The sequence below is a fragment of the Fulmarus glacialis genome, unplaced genomic scaffold, assembly GCF_000690835.1.
Source record: "Fulmarus glacialis isolate BGI_N327 unplaced genomic scaffold, ASM69083v1 scaffold40762, whole genome shotgun sequence".
Lineage (NCBI taxonomy): Eukaryota > Metazoa > Chordata > Aves > Procellariiformes > Procellariidae > Fulmarus > Fulmarus glacialis.
The window spans coordinates 12535-29405 of NW_009197920.1; the positions used below are offsets into that span (position 1 = coordinate 12535).

Here is a 16871-nt window from a genome sequence, read left to right on the forward strand (position 1 = left end):
GGTTAATCAAGTATTTTGTAAACAGTAGGATTTATTATACAAAACACGATGTTAGGTTAACACAGTCTCAGCAATTTTAAATATGTACAACCACCACCAGATTTCTGGAGTAACTTTCGCATAGCAGCATGTCATTGTAAGCAGGTAATTGATAAAAATATCTGTTAAAGACTCAGTACTAACCATGCAAGAAGCTGTGGCATTAATCAAGTATTTTGTAAACAGTAGGATTTATTATACAAAACACGATGTTAGGTTAACACAGTCTCAGCAATTTTAAATATGTACAACCACCACCAGATTTCTGGAGTAACTTTCGCATAGCAGCATGTCATTGTAAGCAGGTAATTGATAAAAATATCTGTTAAAGACTCAGTACTAACCATGCAAGAAGCTGTGGCACTGGAACTTGTCAGATCCAGTCTCTACTTCATGGAGGTTGGATTCTAGTTTGATAACATATCATTAAGGCAGCAGCCAGTCTGTGCATCCTTCAGAAGCGTATTTACCACATCGTAGAACTTGTTATCGTAAGCCAATCTGTAGTATGTGTAGATATCTTCACAGTAAGCGAGCAATTTCTTCAGATTTTTCAGAGCAGCTTCAGTAGGTGGGTGTTGTTTAACTCTGAAAATAATTGTACGTATATTTGAAATAGGCTTCACAACGATTATAAGACTATCTTGCTATAGAACTATAAGAACTATACTTCTTAAAAAGAGGTTGTGTTCAACACGTACATTTGATTCTCTTGGTTGTTTATTTTACTCTGATTCACTTCAAAAAAGATTTGATCTGACCAGCCCTAAGGCGCCCTATTTATCCAGCTCAATAAAAATGGTAGATCCAGAGCTATTTCCACAGTATGCTTAAGAAACTGAATAAATTTCAAGTCCCTATGTCCTATGCTTTATTACATAAAACGTTTTAACAGTACTAAGACTTGCATGCTATAAAACACGCAGTTGCTCCTCTAAAGTAGCCTGTGGAAAAGAAAGTTCCAATTTGACCATAGAACTACTTACTTCTTAGCAATCTCCTCAAATATGCTAGGCTTCAGTGGTCTCTGTTGTTTAAATTCTTCTAAGTAAGTGAAGTCTCCCTTGGTGATCACTTGTTGATACAGAACTTCAGCCCAATCTGGAACAAACTCATAAGCCTCAGCCACAATAGCTGCCTGCGGGGAGAACAGATGCTGGAATTACTGAGCAGGAAGAGTTTATTCTTGCACAGACACATTCCTATGCTTAGAATACTTAAAATATTCTAGGTCTTCTGTTTGGCCCATCTCTTGATGCTGTTCTTGAGAGCAGCTGCAGAGAAATACAAGGGTAACAAAATACTGCAAATGATTTTCCTTAACCCCTTAACAAGATGTCAGCGAGGGTTTGGTTGTTCTCTTCAAAAAGCCCTTTTCTTTCTAACTTCCAAAATGGTGGATGCCAATGCAGATTAGATTTCAGGGCTCTAGTGTAGACTCGCAGCCGCATGAGAGCCACTGGATGGCCAAGGTCCTGGCTGTACGATGGCAGCAAGCCAGCAAGGACCGCTAGAAGCATCAGTCTGCACCAGGATTGCGCTTGCATTTCCAAGCTTGGTCCCATCGGCAGCAATATCATGGGATAATAGTCACGGGACTTGGTGGCCACATGGAAGAGCTTAGCATTATGCTCACAGGAGCAGAGTGCTTCTGCACCTGCTGTTTAAAACAATCATTTTCAGAAAAAATAACAGGTGAAGAAGCCAAGCTTACCTGATAGAACCTAGGCAAGGACATGATGGAGTCCATCAAGTTCTGTCTGTTCAGGTTGATCAGCATAGTGCTCTGACCAGTGTTGAGAAAATGCAGCTGGAGGGTTATCAGCTTTGTTAGCCGACTGCAGCGCAAGGACTGGCGGACGCAGGAGTCCTATTTAATAAATCAAAGACAAATGCAAGCTTCTGAAGCACGTTTCTAGAGGAAAGCAATAAATATTCCTGAAAGCAACGAGTTGTCTAGTATTTCATCTTTTAGATCACTCCAGTTTTATCATTGATCATATTCCATTAGTTTTAAATGAAGCTTCACTCACCACAAATACTACTTTCATCATAATCATGCCAGTTTTTAAACACTCTTTATGTTGTTCTATTCTTGCTCATTAAGCTCATGGTCACTCCTCTAAAACTGGGGAACCTAATTGTAACCCTAGATGTTAAGGCCTGAACAGGGAACAGCGTACTGCTCTTTGATACAACAGTGTTGAGACTGGTGGGATACTGCTGAGCTGACCGAGCAAGAGAGTCCTTTGCTCCTTTTCTCCGGGGACAGGATTCTGCACACCCTCCCTAGAGCAGCTTTCTTTGTTCTCCCAGTTCAGCTCACTCCTTATATGCTCCCAGTGCTGTACAGAAGTCATACAATTCCATCTCATCTTACCTTAGAATAACTTTCTGCTGCATCAATAAAGAGAGTCAGAGCTTTCATCAGCAGTTTCTTTAAATTTGCAACATCCTGAAGAGACTCCTCTGAAATGGGGAAAAAAATGAATAACCTATTATATATAAAGGTGACAAAGTAAGTTACAAAAATACCTCCTGTACCAAGTCTGTCCCTAGTGTTGTTTCAGAAAGTAACAAAAGACTAAAAAAAAAATTCTGTATTAAAAAAGCGTGAAGAAACGGTGATGCCTGTTCAGTTAATGGACCAAAGCTATTGCTGGAACCTAGTCAAGTGATTGAAGAACTGAAAAGAAATCCAAATCATACATTTGTGGTAGATATGAGCACTGACTATTACCAGATAAATTCAGAAAACCATTTGGCATAGCTTCTGTTTTAGGTGCTGTTACGGTACTGGCTAACTGCTCCGCAGCAAGATCTCTGTGCTCCCCAGCATTCTCCCAGCTGTACAGAACTCACTAAGTTTAGATGTCAACAAGTTACCTTGCACAGACATAAAAACCCCAACCCTTTATATATACACTTTATATAAAAACCCACTGTGTCACATCCTATTAAAGCGAGGAAAACATACACGTGTCCTTACCTCCTCCCATGCATGGTACCACAGGAACATTACCCTAAGAGCCAAAAATCTCAAATCTTTGAAAAATACCAGAGCAGCCAGATAAACTGTTAAGTACAAGAATACCCCAAACCTGGCAAATAGGACCCTCCTTCCAGACGGTGGAAGTTTAACGGATGTTACCAGGACAACACAGACAATCAAAACTACATTTACCCATCATGTCTTCCTTCTTAAACAAACTTGCTTGTCTGTCTAGGTTTTGCAGTTTCCACTCACCCCATGGCTGAGATTCAATGAGTTTAAGCTGTATGCAAGCAGCAGCCTCATGATTCTCTCCAATTTCTCGACACATACTGAAGCAAAGGGCTATCATGTTGTGCTTTTCACTGTCCCCTGGGCGACAACGCTTGATGTAATCCAGCAGAGCTGTCTTCAATGTCCCGCTCTGGTCAGATGAAGGAATACCAGATTAAGATTTGAAGAGCTTTTTTTTTATTCACATTTTGGTACCCACAAGCAAAACTGTTCTGGTACAATTTTCCAAAAAGTGATCATTGCATTCTTTGAGGTTTCTCCATACTATTTTAAAACATAATGGCAATATTATACTTAGGCTTAACTACATTATGTCAGGTAAGAAAATCCAGCACCTATGCATTTATTTATTTACATACAAATGTCAAAACTGACATTTGTTTGTGACTTTATGTTACAAGAAAGCTATAAATATTTATGATTTTTAAAAACCCATGAAACATTAACTGGAAGTAAAACCAAAGCAGGACATGAAAACTCTAAGTGATATTCCCAAGCTTGAAGTTTCAATGTTGCTGTCGTTGCAGTGCTGAACTAATTAGAACAAACTTGCTAAACTAAAACCAGAATAAAACCCAGAATTAGTTTGTTACTGTGAACTTGATAACACTCCAGTAATTAAAATCCCCACATAATTCCACCTTGTGTAAATATCAGTTTCTGATGTAGCAACACCGTTCTCTGAAAGTTTTCTCCCCTTTATCCCCCTCCACCTACTGGGTCTAATTTCTTTCTCATGAGCACTTCAAAGTAGTGTTTCTCATGCAGCAGTTCAAATATGTAGGTCATTTCATTGTATCTGCCAATTCCAGTGAGAAGACGAACCTGTGGAAATAACAGTGTAAGTATGAAGCTCAAAGAAGAGCAGAAAAATCCTCTCTCTCAAAGCAGTCAGTGCCATGGTAGGGAGAAGGCTGTGTGAGGCCAGAGTGCTGTGCTGGCTGATACAGGTACACGGCACGGTGACTTGCATTAGGCAGGCAGATGTTCCCTTAGAGCCATGGAGGTTTTATTTTTAAACCAACCTACTGCATCTTCTTTACTATGATGTGAAAGGACATAATTTTACCAAATAAAAATATGCAGTGAACCTCTTAGCAATGACACCATTATATTGGGCATGTTTCAGACTCCAGGAGTCCTTTCAAGGCAGGACTTAAAGATGCATGACATCCCGGTAATACAGACCATCACATTTTACCAGTAGTCAAATTACTTTGACAGTCCCGTTCTGATTTACTACACTGTTGCCACCTCACCATTCCACTATCTCCACCTCTGTTTTTCCAGAGAAGTCCTCTAAGAGCGTCTGTGACATAAAAATCATCACCTGCGCACAGCAGACCAAACACCCACTTTTAGCTTCTAGGGATGGGCAGCACAAGACCAGTCAACCAGAGGTGAAAGACTCTGCTCCATTTCATCACCCGCCTACTCCCCCTGCACTGCTCACGAGCAAAGTTATTTGCTAACGTGTACACGGAAACCTTCATACAGCGTCTGGATAAACACATATGGCATCAAAGACACGTACCACAAGTCCGTACTCTTCATTAGGTGCCAAATGTTCATCTGTGAGAAGCCGTGCTGCTTGGAGGACTCTAGTGATTCCTTCCATGTGGCAAGTCAAACTAAAGCAATTATGGGCCAAAATCAGCAATTCTGTAACTGAAGAATAGAACAACTCAGGTATTTCGGTTAATAAGCTGAGGAAGTTAATTATTATGACTCTCTCCAAAAGTGAAGCCATCTCTGCAGAGGATACAGAATCTTTCCAGTTTGGATTAGAAAGTTGAGCTATTATGGTTCTGTCCTATGCAATTTTAAGAAGTAACAGTTTCTATAACAGTCTGGCTTTTCAATCTGTGGGAAAGTCTGGGGTTTTTGGATCATTTTCTCAAACGTTATTTTATTCCACACACACAACTTCCAATCTCTTCCACCAAAAGCTGATTGACAAGCATATAATAATCAGCACCCCACTATTACCAGTCAGCTCTGCATTTGAAAAAGGAAGGCCACAAGTTTTGTATCTGGGTTTGAAAAATCATTCATAAATGCCATACACTAATTAATGAGTTAAAACAGTACTTCTTAGCATATTCCATTTTCTGTCGGAGGCCTGATCACATACTGTAAAGCAATCACGACACAGTGGAGTCCCAGACCTTACTCTCAGCACGATGCAATTCACTTCAGAAAAGTAGTAGTATTATATGAACTGGTACACAACATATTTAAAAGTGGAGATTTTGAAAAGAACACAGTTAATGTCATAAATCTATACAACATATTTTGAAACAAACCAATTATACCTCTACCTGTAAAAAGGTACTCTAGCAGAGACTCCGTTCAAAGAGAGGTAGAGTCCTCCAGCACAATTTGGTAATTCCCAACGTTGTTTCCTCAGAGTCTTTTCCTTACTTTAGTCAGCCATACAGGAAATACCAATATTCACCATTATATTACTTACCCAGACAAAATAAGGGGTAAGTTAAGATTTGACAACAGGACAAATGTGTTAGGGATATAAAGATTATGTGGAACATGGTATTTTTAATTACTTATTTTCTCACAAAGGTTTTCCAAAATTCCAGTATTATAGCTGGATTCTAATGGAACAGTTTCAACATTAACTTCAGCCATGCTTTTGCTTCTGCAGAACATGTTCTAGAAGATGCTCTTTCCTCACCACTCTAAACCAAATAGCATTGGAAGTTCTGCCCACAATACTCACGAGACAACTCATACTAAAATCTTACCCTCATTCGTTTCCCTCAGAGATGAACTGCCCATAATAAATCTTCTTAAAAACAGTCTAAAGTGGCAAAGAAGTGGCAAAACGGTACCAAAGTACCTTGGCTATGTTTTACAAACTCAATGACAACATCTCCATGGTATATAAAGCTGTAAAGTGTAAAATGGACTTTAGTAACAGAAGATCTAGAAAGTTTAACAAATGGCTAAAGAAAGCAATTTCTAATTATGATTAATACGAAGAAAGTCACAATACCCGCCTTCTGTAACATATCACTACAAAAGTTCAGGTAACTCACTGACTGCATTTCCCAGCTGTTGGCAAAAAAAAAAATCTGTATTTTGTTTGGAAAGTACACTGCTGAAACACTTAAGAAACATGCTTATTTACTGTGCATATACTCAGATCTATTAATTTAATATCAAATTTGAGATCAGTAATAGATGCTTCCATCAGCATTGCTTTTATTCTTTGTAACGTGATTTTAAACTAAGTAATGCCATGTTTAGTAATGTACTAGTTACATCAAGTATTATTTGCCATTTACTTACTGCATGACAGTTCCCCACGTGGTACAGAGGAAACTTTATCCAGTAACTTCATGCCAACCAATGTATGATCCTGGCACAGCTTAGCAAGCTGTAGGAATGCCTGACACTCAGCTGCAGGGTTCAAAACATGTTTCTGTCCTGTGTCCACAGAGAGAGAGAGTTATGTCACAAGTTCAGGAGAGATTAGCTACGTTAATAGAAAAAACCCCAAACAAACCAATATAACTTCATCCAGATTGACCTAGGACTTGGAACTACAATTTTAAGACACTTTTGATCTTACTGCTTGAATTTAAGAATCAGATACTACTTCTTTGCCAGTTCAATCCAATGAAATCCTACTGAACAACTGTATTGCTACTGTAATTACACCTATAATTCCACAAATCCAGTAGGCTGCTGCTGCTCCTCTTCCTTACACAACACAATTCTAATCCATCCCTTGCAGTGGCTCTGATTCATACTCTTCCATGAACCAGTTCAACTCATGAACTCAACAGAACTCTTTTTTTCTGCATTTGTTTTCTGCTGTGTTAGTAAGTTGACTCTTCTGAAGGAGGTGCACCAAATCATCTAAGCTAACCAAGTGAACTGGTACAAGGGGAGCAGCAAGAGTGAGGAGTAGCAGAGTGGAAAACAGTAGGAGCAGAGGAGAGCACACCTGGACTCAATAATCTCCATCCGATGGCTCATTGTTTCTCATGGAACTTCGTTGTTCATGTTGTGGCAGAAGTTACTCAAACAGAAGAGTCCCCCAGATAAAATTCCTTCTGTTTTGAGGAACATCCCTCATTTCACAAAGTATAAAAAAAAGGGAAAATCTTTTGGCCATGCTTTTCAACAAAGAAATTAACATGAGTCTTTCCAAGTCAGATGACGTGGGGCTGCAAAGATCACAATTAAAAAAACCCAACCAACCCTTTTTTTTAAAAAAACATTAAATTTACGTCCATAAAAAATAAAACCTTAACTACTGCAACACCACACTGGACACAAAAGTAAATAAAAATAGACATTTGTATATAACCTTATACAAGGTGTACAAAGTTTACAAACCTTATACAAGAGCTGCCCAAACATTACTGACTATAATTAGCACTCAAATATCTCCAGAGCAAGAACTGTTTTTCAGATACACAAATACCACACTTAGGAACCAAAAATGCTAAAATACAAGATCAAACCTCTTTACTACCTTTCCCTTCTGAAGATGCCAATAATTCCTGCATGATTTCTTCAGCCACTAGCTCTGCCACAGTTTCAGGCTGGAGACCCTGGGTGGTGATGAATGCCTGAGCTTTCCTGCATCTGTCTGGCTGATGGGACGACAGAATTGCTCGAAGCACTTTTTCAGGGTCATGGGCTGACATTTCACTGTAGGAGCAGTTCAATTCCTAAGAAACACATATACGCTTAGAAGATTCTACACGGCAAAAATTCCAGTCCAGAACATATATTGACCTGCAGTACATCTTCTTAGTGATGAGCTGATATAAGAGGGGAGTGCTGGAGAAGCAGACAAAACTCAGTTTCAAAAAACGCAAACATAATCTGTCCTTTTATCAGTTAACAGTGCCTTCATCTGTGTATCTTTAGTATTAATGTTCTCCAGATCAGGATGGCGTGTAAGTACTCTGTATTTGAAGTCTAATAGAGCTGTCGCCATGGACAGAGATGCTTTCCTGAACCAAATATAAACTTTAACACCTAAAATACCTAGAAGAAAGACAGAATATCTCCTCGCAAACGAAGAATTGTGTTTTACTGCATAAGTTTTACTTAGGAGGTTCCTTTTCCTCTTCTCCACATACCACAAACTCTCAGTGAAAAAGATATACTAGTTTTTACATTTGCTACATTTGGAAGACGAGTTGGTGAGACTCTATAAATACTCTGCTGTAATATATTCCAACTTTACAAATTTATCAAAAAATGTACCTCATAAACACAATGATCAACTCTTAATTCAAAAGTATGGACATCCAGCTTCAGGCAAGAAGTATATGGATGGTATAAAAGGGAACAAGCCATACATATGACTACTGCTTAGTAGCTCAAACCTAAAGCACTCACTCCGAATATTCGAGGCATGAAAAATTCTGTAGCAAAATCTAAGAACCTCTGTGATAAAGACAGTACTAATATTTTCAGCACACATGCTGCCATTTTTATTCAGAAAAAACTAATGCTACGTTCCAATGATACGGACCAAGCACCATGGAAAGGGGTTCTGTACCCCGAAAGAAATGTTCAGCAGCACCCTCTGGAGAAGAAGCAGAGGTGGGCTGCGGGCAGTCATGAAGGTCAAGGAGCAGAGAGGCAGCAAACAACAATCTGCTACTTCTCCTATCACTGTCTGGGTCAAACCACTTGGAACTTCTCAGCCACTCCTCTGAGCAGCCTCTGGGTAAAGAGTTACCACTGTGTGGAGCCTACAGAGCACTTCTATGCTAAAACTTCTAAGGCAGCTGCTATCTTTTTGTCTACTTCTGGGTCGGTGTTGATTATGAAGGCATCCCACAACAAAGGCCTAAAGCAAAGTGCTAGATGAACAACATATGCTTGAAAGATTATAAAAAAGGCACATCAAAGAGACACAGGCTGAAATCTGGCTTAGTGGAGTCAGAGATAGGGGCCTGGGGAGTTCATTTCAACACTTCATGCCTAGGAAGCATCTGGCCATTTTTCCACACAAAGGGTTGGTAATTTCACCCTCTGAAGCTTGTTTCAGGCACCTGATGAGTACTTTCACCACTTTTTATCCCTTCCTCCACAAACTTCCACAGCACAGCTTGATACAAACCACTTGTTTCTTCAATAATGTTACTAGACACATACCTTAGAAAGTTCATATAAACAGAGAACCTGTCTGCAGTAGTTTCTTCCATGGACACATTTATCTATGAGGGCCTTCAGACTGATAACAACCTGATCATCTGGAGATGGAGCCACAATATGTGTCCAGTCTTCTAAGCTTGATGCTGGAAACAAAAGTACTATAAATTCCTTTCTCATAAAGACAGCTAACACCAACAAGCCTTATACTTGGAGCAAGACTCCAGAAATCTGTAGCAAATACATAATACTTTCTTAGTCTTTGAAAACTGAACTCTTGATACCTGTGATTTTTTTTTTTTTAAGTTGTAGGGTGCAAACAGTATGACAGAACACAAATGAGCCAAAATATCCACAATAATATCTCAGATGTAAAATTCCAAAGCATAAGAGAGCACAAGGGTTCAGCATGGCTTAGGCTTCATTTATTCTCTTGTATTCCTATTAAGCTTTATATATGTTAGTATTAGAAAGTAATGTTCCAGCTGACAGCTTTCTCATTCAGACTTCATAAATATGCAGAGTACTTTATACATAAACATTATCAGCCTTGCTATTAATAAGAAACACTAAACCCTTTATAATGTACAAAGAATTCAGAGAAAATATTAATTAAAGCATTTCCATGTTTCAGCTCCAGAAACACACTCAAGATTTACTAGTGTGTATTCCAAAAGCAGGAACATAGGTGAAGTTCAGTGCTACTTTACCGAAACAGAATTGTGAACTATAAAAAATGAACAGTTAAGAGACTATAGAAACTGTATACAGAAACACCCTGTCTGAAGCACATACAAGCAATATATATTACAAGGCTTCAAATTCCTTTCACTAGAGGATTTATGAACCAGGGAGATAACCCGCTGTCAGGAAGACCTTATTTCCTGCAGAAATTTTGGGGGAAATTAACACTGTCACAAAAGAGGAAGAATCCAGTGGAACCCCAACAATGGTACTACTTGTCAAGTGGCTGAATTGGTTAGTGTTACTTACCGCTTGGGACTCTGCTTTGCTGAGATGCACTGCTTTCAGATGTCTTCTCTTTTGCTACAAGGAGAGTCTGAATATCTGTGTATAATTTGTCTAGATCAGTCTCCCCTGAGGCCAGAGCTCTGCAATGCAATACCACTGAAATGTCTCTGTTGTAGAAATGGAAATACTGACAAACACGGCTGGCTTCATGCACGCTTCCTTCATCAAGAAGGCATCCAATCAGAAACTTGAGTGATTCCTCCTCATCGTTAGTCAAGGTCTGTTGAGACTCTCTGAATGCAAGACCCTCTAGTTTTAAGTACTTTGGTGTATTCAGAGCAGGTAGCTTTGAAAAAGAAAACTCCTTAGCTAAGTTATCAAAGGTAAGATCCCTGTTCACTACAACATGGGAGGAAAATCTCGACTTGCCTGACCCCTCATCTGTGGATAAAGTTTGTTGTGCGATGCGACAAATCCAGATCTGCTTCTCTATTTCTTCTAATTTGTGCAGTGACACTGGGTCATTCTTGGCTAGCCAATGGCCAGCTAGGGTAAGCAACAAATGTCTCTCCATAATGCTGTTTATCTTCTCATGAGCTAAAGATTCAAATACTGTGTTTGCCTGATTAAAAAAAAAATCAGATGCAGCTTTGCTGGAGATTGAATTTTTCATGAAGCTGTCATTACATTTTTTCCAGAATTCAATTCTTGTCTGGTTTTGATGCCACTGTCCAACATCTCTTAAACGATGTAGATCTCTTAGAACCTGCAAAATTCACAAAGGTTTTAAACAACTATCTTTCCAAAAAAAGAAAAATCACACTGGATGGCTAGAATACTGAAAAATTGAATTTAGATTGTCTCAATATGCAACAAATCCATCTATTTTTCTCACCAAATAAAACTGATTGTATAGCAAGTAAAAATAGTAAGAGAATAAGGAAAGCTACACTGTCCTTTTCAGCTCAGCGCTTATAGTCAACTTGTTTGGTGTACTTGCATTTAGAATAAAAAGTGATTTGAAGAAAAATTTGTTTTTAAGGAAGACTGAGAAGTAACATTCTCAATACTGCCAGTAATAGGAGTATTAAGAGGTGAATATCACTATTTAACTATATTGTACCTCTTGGGTAACTATGTTGTCCACAGGCAATTCAGCTAGTGCTGCTACCTCCCGAGCCAGTGAGAACATTCCTTTCTCTTGTAGCTGCTCCAGAATTGATCTGCACTCACTCTGAAACGCCTCCATATTGTAACTGGTTAGGATGGAGCGATTAATTGATATGGAGGAATCCTTCAGGGTCTCACCGAGTGCACAGAGTTTCTTCACATAAGAGCCTGTTTTAAAAAAGTATAAACAATTAAAGGCAGCTGGTTTTTAAACCTGAGGAAATTCTGCTACGTATTTCAGCGTGCAACCCTGCCAGAGAAGGAACACAGATTTTGCACTCTGAAGTTGTCATGGGACTGAATATAAGCCCTAAATCCATAACTAATATACTTCGGTAGATAATCTCTGCACTCCTCATCAACACTTGCATGTAATTATTCTCCCAAACAGACTTACAGACACAATTACATTTTCACCACTGCAATTCACCATAAGGACCAACTCTGGTTATATAAATTCTTACACAAAAATAAAACAGCATGAATACACTTAAAGTAAACATTTTCAGTCACTCCAAAAACATTGTATGTGGTCTTGAGATTAAAGTGGTAATATCATCTAACAGAGGAAGCTGTATTTACCATCGAGTAGAAGATTATCTGCTGCAGCAAACAGCTGTAAGAGCTTTCCCAATTCATATTCCGTTCTACATTGCTGCATCGTCAATTCAAGAAGAACCAATGCTTGTGATTCCAACCATTGCACAGGTAATTCTGAAGCTGCTGGTTCATCTTCAGTTTTAAGCTGTGTAGATAAAGATTTTTAAGTGTTGGGTTTTTTTTTTTTTTTTGCAAATATATTCTGCATTTTGGTGGGAATCACACTGGAAATGGAAGGTGTACCAGATCTACCTCCTTCTTTAAGGAACAATGAACTGCCATTCCCAAGGGGGCACTGATGTTATGTTTGACTTTGATCTGAAAGTAGTAAATTTTATGATAGGGTGGCCACCAACTACTCCTGATAATCATGGAAGAGATAAAAGATGCAAGAAGGATCAGAAATGGACAGATAAAATAAATTGCTAGATTAATAGCTCTTGTCATACAGCTGTATACTTTATAAGCATATCCACTATGTGAGTGGTGCATAGGAAAGGAAACTGATCTAGTCTTAGCTTGAATTGCAGGAAGGAAAACCACTAATGACACGGAATGTTAGTTACCAAGATATTCAGGGAACTAGAAAATTGTGATGGAAAGGAAAGAACTGAAATAATTTGTGAAGACATCTGTATGTGACAAACAAGGAACACTGCATGAAAACACTTTGGTCCTCTTAAAACCAACTGCTAAATCAGTGTTTTAATCAAAGTGTGTAATTCAGTTCACTGAGTCATTTTCAAAGAAAAGTCTACACAACTACCAGAACTAAAGCAGTATCACAGACTTTTTCAGAAACTTTGAAACATATTCAAAAAAGTTGTCTGTCTTAAATACATATTTAAAAAACCCTGTAAGTCACTGGTTTATCAGCTCAGTATTGACTTGCCCTGGTCAGTACAGAATAGAGAATATCCCACACTTGCTCACCACAAATAATTCAATTTACCAACAGCAGTCCTACTTGAGTCAATGCCAACCTTCAAACAGCAAACTGCTCACACAAGGAGGATGACATTGTATTTCAATCTGCCCATATCAACTTAAAATGATTTAAAAAAATGCATTGCGGGTTTCAAATTGTCAAAAATATTTTTCCATCAACTGCCAGCAATAAAAAGAATCTGCTGAAACCTACTGCTTCACAAATCAGCTCCTAGATCATTCTAAGCATACCCTTTTTCATTATTTTCACATATGACATTAGATGCCTATCACATTCTAATATGGGAAGACGTAGGCAAAGACAATTAGAGAAAATGAATTTGCTTACTTTTGTGAGACTTTCCTGAAACTTGTTCAGTTTGGTTTTAGCTTCATTGTATTTTTTAGAATTCATACATAGTTCATACATCTCCAGTATATACAGTAATGGAGAATCCTTTAAGACACAAAAATAGGTTATAATTCTTTCCTAAAAGTACCTCAATAAATGTAGAATTTGTCTTCCTCAATAGCACAATAAAGTTCTAATTTATTAAAACTGCGTGCAAGGTTGATATATGATCTGCAAATTTGTAATAATTGGAAAAACTTCCATGCAAAGATTTTCTTACTTGACTGGGATTTTCAGTGGATTACACCAAGGTTATCTAGGCCACAAATGGCAACACAGAGGGGGAATCTATAGGCCATCTCCTCTCCAAGATGATTTGAGATACACTCAAGTATACCACTAAAAAGACATGACCTTACCTTTAAAAAGAGCTGGAAGCCATTTAGAAGTGTTTTACTTTTTTGCTTTCTTAAAAAGACTTTCCAGATAACTGATAGGTCATGAAGATCCCATTTGTGATTTTCTACTGAGCTTTGAATATGGTTTGTTGCTTCAGCTCTGGTAGCATCATCCACAGTAGTAATTACCCAAACACAGAGACAATGAACAATGTTTGCATCCTGTCAAATGACAAAAATGACGGTTTTATAATAACCAGAGACAAACATCACCTTGTTATATATCACTTGGCCAAATGTGTCACACTATTCACAATTACTACAAAAACTGAGAAAAAACCCTCAATGAATGCAACCTACATATCTACCATTTAACATAATTATGCACAACCATCACTTTGTTATTGCTTATTCCTCTAAGAGAGAAATAACTTCATCAATACTCACTTGGAAACATGCTGCTAAAACACTCAGAATGGGAGCATGCTTTCTCAATCCTTCAGTCAAAAGGTAGGATGAAGGGTTGGAGTTCCCCTGACATTGAAAAAGGATTTGAAAGAGACTATCTGCATATTTGCTGTTGAACACACTGGCAGTACTGTTTTCAGGACTCCCTGCATCAGGACACAAAAATGGTAACTTCTCCAATGCCAACGTCAAGTGATCTTGTAAAATGGGAGTGAAATCTTGAAGGATAGAAATGACCTAGGAAAACAGAACCAAAAGCATCTATACAGAGTGAGATCCAAAGAGAACGAGGGGGAAGAAGGACTGAAGCATTAAATACACAGAAAAGACAAATAAAACATTCTTCAAATTTGATTTTTTAGAACATTTTTGGAGACCTAGAGAGGAAAAAGTGTTCTGTAGGTGTGAATTATTCTAATAAAATATTGAAGTTAATCCTTTTACATGAAGCTAAAATGCCTCCTAGAGACACTCGTTTTTGTCATATGTCTCGTACTGCTACAGCATATCGTGAAAAGTGTCTAGTTAGTTGCTGTCGTGTAATTACGTATTTTTCTTTTCAAGAAAACAACAAAGAGATCCAAGTTAAAATCCGAGGCCTGCTAAGTATCATCTTACCTGGAATTTTCCAGTTAGCTTCCTCACATTACTTTTCCCAAATTGCTTTTCATTTTTACATATTGGTAATATTTTATTAATTTTTAAATTACATTCAAATCCAAAAATGCAAGATTTGGGTTCTCAAAAGCTTAAGTATCTTTACACAAAAATCAATGTAAGTTTTGAAAAGAAAGATGAGTGGCTTTATTAAAACTTACATTGAACATATGGTAACTCTCCAATAAAAAAAACAGTAACTAAATGATTTTAAATTAAACTTACAAACAGTATGTCATAATTTTAACTAAATTTAAAAAGAAAATTAAGTCCCTTCTTGGCAAATACTTTTGTGTCCAATTCACTTCAAAGAGACACTCAATTCAATCCTCTCAGAAATTGTTTTCTCCACTACTGATTAATAACATCACATAAGATTTTTCAAACAGGGAATTTTTTTCCTAATCTTCTCCTTTAATAGTTAGCTTTCATGCTCTTAGAAGCATATTATTATATCTGCTAAACAGTCAGCTCTCTCTGGAGTCAATTTCCTTTGTCTTGTGTTAGCTTTTCACATACCAAAAGGGAGAGAAAAGTAGAAAAGTGGGGAAATCCAGCTGTAAGAGAAGGGCTATCATAATCAGAGGATACCAAGCATCCTAAGACAACTTCTAGCTCCGTGGAAACTGATGAGGCTTCAATTTTATGTTGTCGCCACAATGTGATATTCTCTCATTAAAAGAATCTATTTTTATCTTCCTCCCTCTTTTTTTTTTTTGAACATCACAGACAAAGAACATTCTTGATAAACTCTATCTTCATTTAAAATCATGCACAGATAGCTTACCTCATCTGGCTGGTAGCTGTACAGCTGGGTTTGGATGATGAACTGCAGCCAGTCGTTGGATTTGGCACATTCCTTTAGGTAAGATGTACTCAGTCTGATGTTATGGAGTTTACAGAACTGCATTACCAAAGACCACTGCCTTCTAGAGTCACTAGATGTCCTGCATGGAATTTAAAGAGCTTCAGCTTTAATAAACTGATATTTAGTCCAGGTGTTGACAATGTATAAACTCATCATTGGCCTGAGATTCACTGCCTGCAAATGGCAACACCAGCACTTCCATTGACTGCCCTACACATTAAGTCACATTCCACTGTGGGAGCTTCCATACTACCCCCTGTGGACATTCCCACCCACCAAGGCAGCTACATTGTCCTATCTTGACAATGTAGGCTTTGAAAAGAAGTCAACAATTTTCACTCCTAAGGTGCTGCAAGAGCTTTGCGGAACAGTGAGTCTAACATGCTGACTGCATTTCCTTATTCTTGCCAATATACATCTATTACCTCTACTGTTTGAAATACCAAGACTATATTCTAAATTCAAATATTGTTGTTCAGTTTACTGCAATAAAACTCACAGATCTCTTTAATATTATCTGAATACACAAATGGTAAAATTCAGTGCTCAATCTCCATTTGCGAGCATAATCCTTTAAATCATGTTTTACTCACTTCATTATGCCTTGATGCTCAACTGCATCCCAAAAGGCTTCTTCTAAGGAGATAAGAACTTCTTCCACTGCTGCTTTTTCACCACCAGCCAATTTTGTTAACTTTTCAACTGTTTAAAAGAACGTATTTCTGAGATGCTATTTGGGATTAGAATAAAGGTAGTATTTTCAAAACTACCAGAATAAACAAGCAGAACAAATCCTATTAATGTAAATGTTTCAATAACTATGCCAAGTCTGGCACCAAAGTGGCTAGGCGATTTTTGAAAAAGAATTTCAACTTTCAAATCACATAAACTTTTTCTTTTTTTTAAATAAGCTCTACCTATAGTTTTAAATAACACATATGTTTTTAGAATGATCAGGAAAACACAAATAAATGTCAGTAGTTTCCTAGT

General features: G+C 37.8%; 1 protein-coding gene across 1 annotated transcript in view; it reads right to left on the reverse strand.

Moving 5' to 3' along the window:
• Positions 1–446: 446 nt before the first annotated feature.
• The window catches only part of SPG11 (spastic paraplegia 11 (autosomal recessive)), a 30351-nt gene continuing 13926 nt past the window's right edge, over positions 447–16871 (reverse strand). The window contains exons 18-35 of the mRNA XM_009572725.1: positions 16475–16583; positions 15801–15960; positions 14336–14593; positions 13910–14110; positions 13488–13595; positions 12194–12356; positions 11565–11779; positions 10463–11207; positions 9473–9615; positions 7830–8028; positions 6635–6772; positions 4860–4993; positions 4043–4150; positions 3287–3455; positions 2420–2508; positions 1754–1909; positions 1026–1177; positions 447–627 (exon numbers count right to left, since the gene is read on the reverse strand). Of these exons, the coding sequence (XP_009571020.1) occupies positions 447–627; positions 1026–1177; positions 1754–1909; positions 2420–2508; positions 3287–3455; positions 4043–4150; positions 4860–4993; positions 6635–6772; positions 7830–8028; positions 9473–9615; positions 10463–11207; positions 11565–11779; positions 12194–12356; positions 13488–13595; positions 13910–14110; positions 14336–14593; positions 15801–15960; positions 16475–16583 (3428 nt within the window). The remainder of the gene's footprint in view (positions 628–1025; positions 1178–1753; positions 1910–2419; positions 2509–3286; positions 3456–4042; positions 4151–4859; positions 4994–6634; positions 6773–7829; positions 8029–9472; positions 9616–10462; positions 11208–11564; positions 11780–12193; positions 12357–13487; positions 13596–13909; positions 14111–14335; positions 14594–15800; positions 15961–16474; positions 16584–16871) is intronic.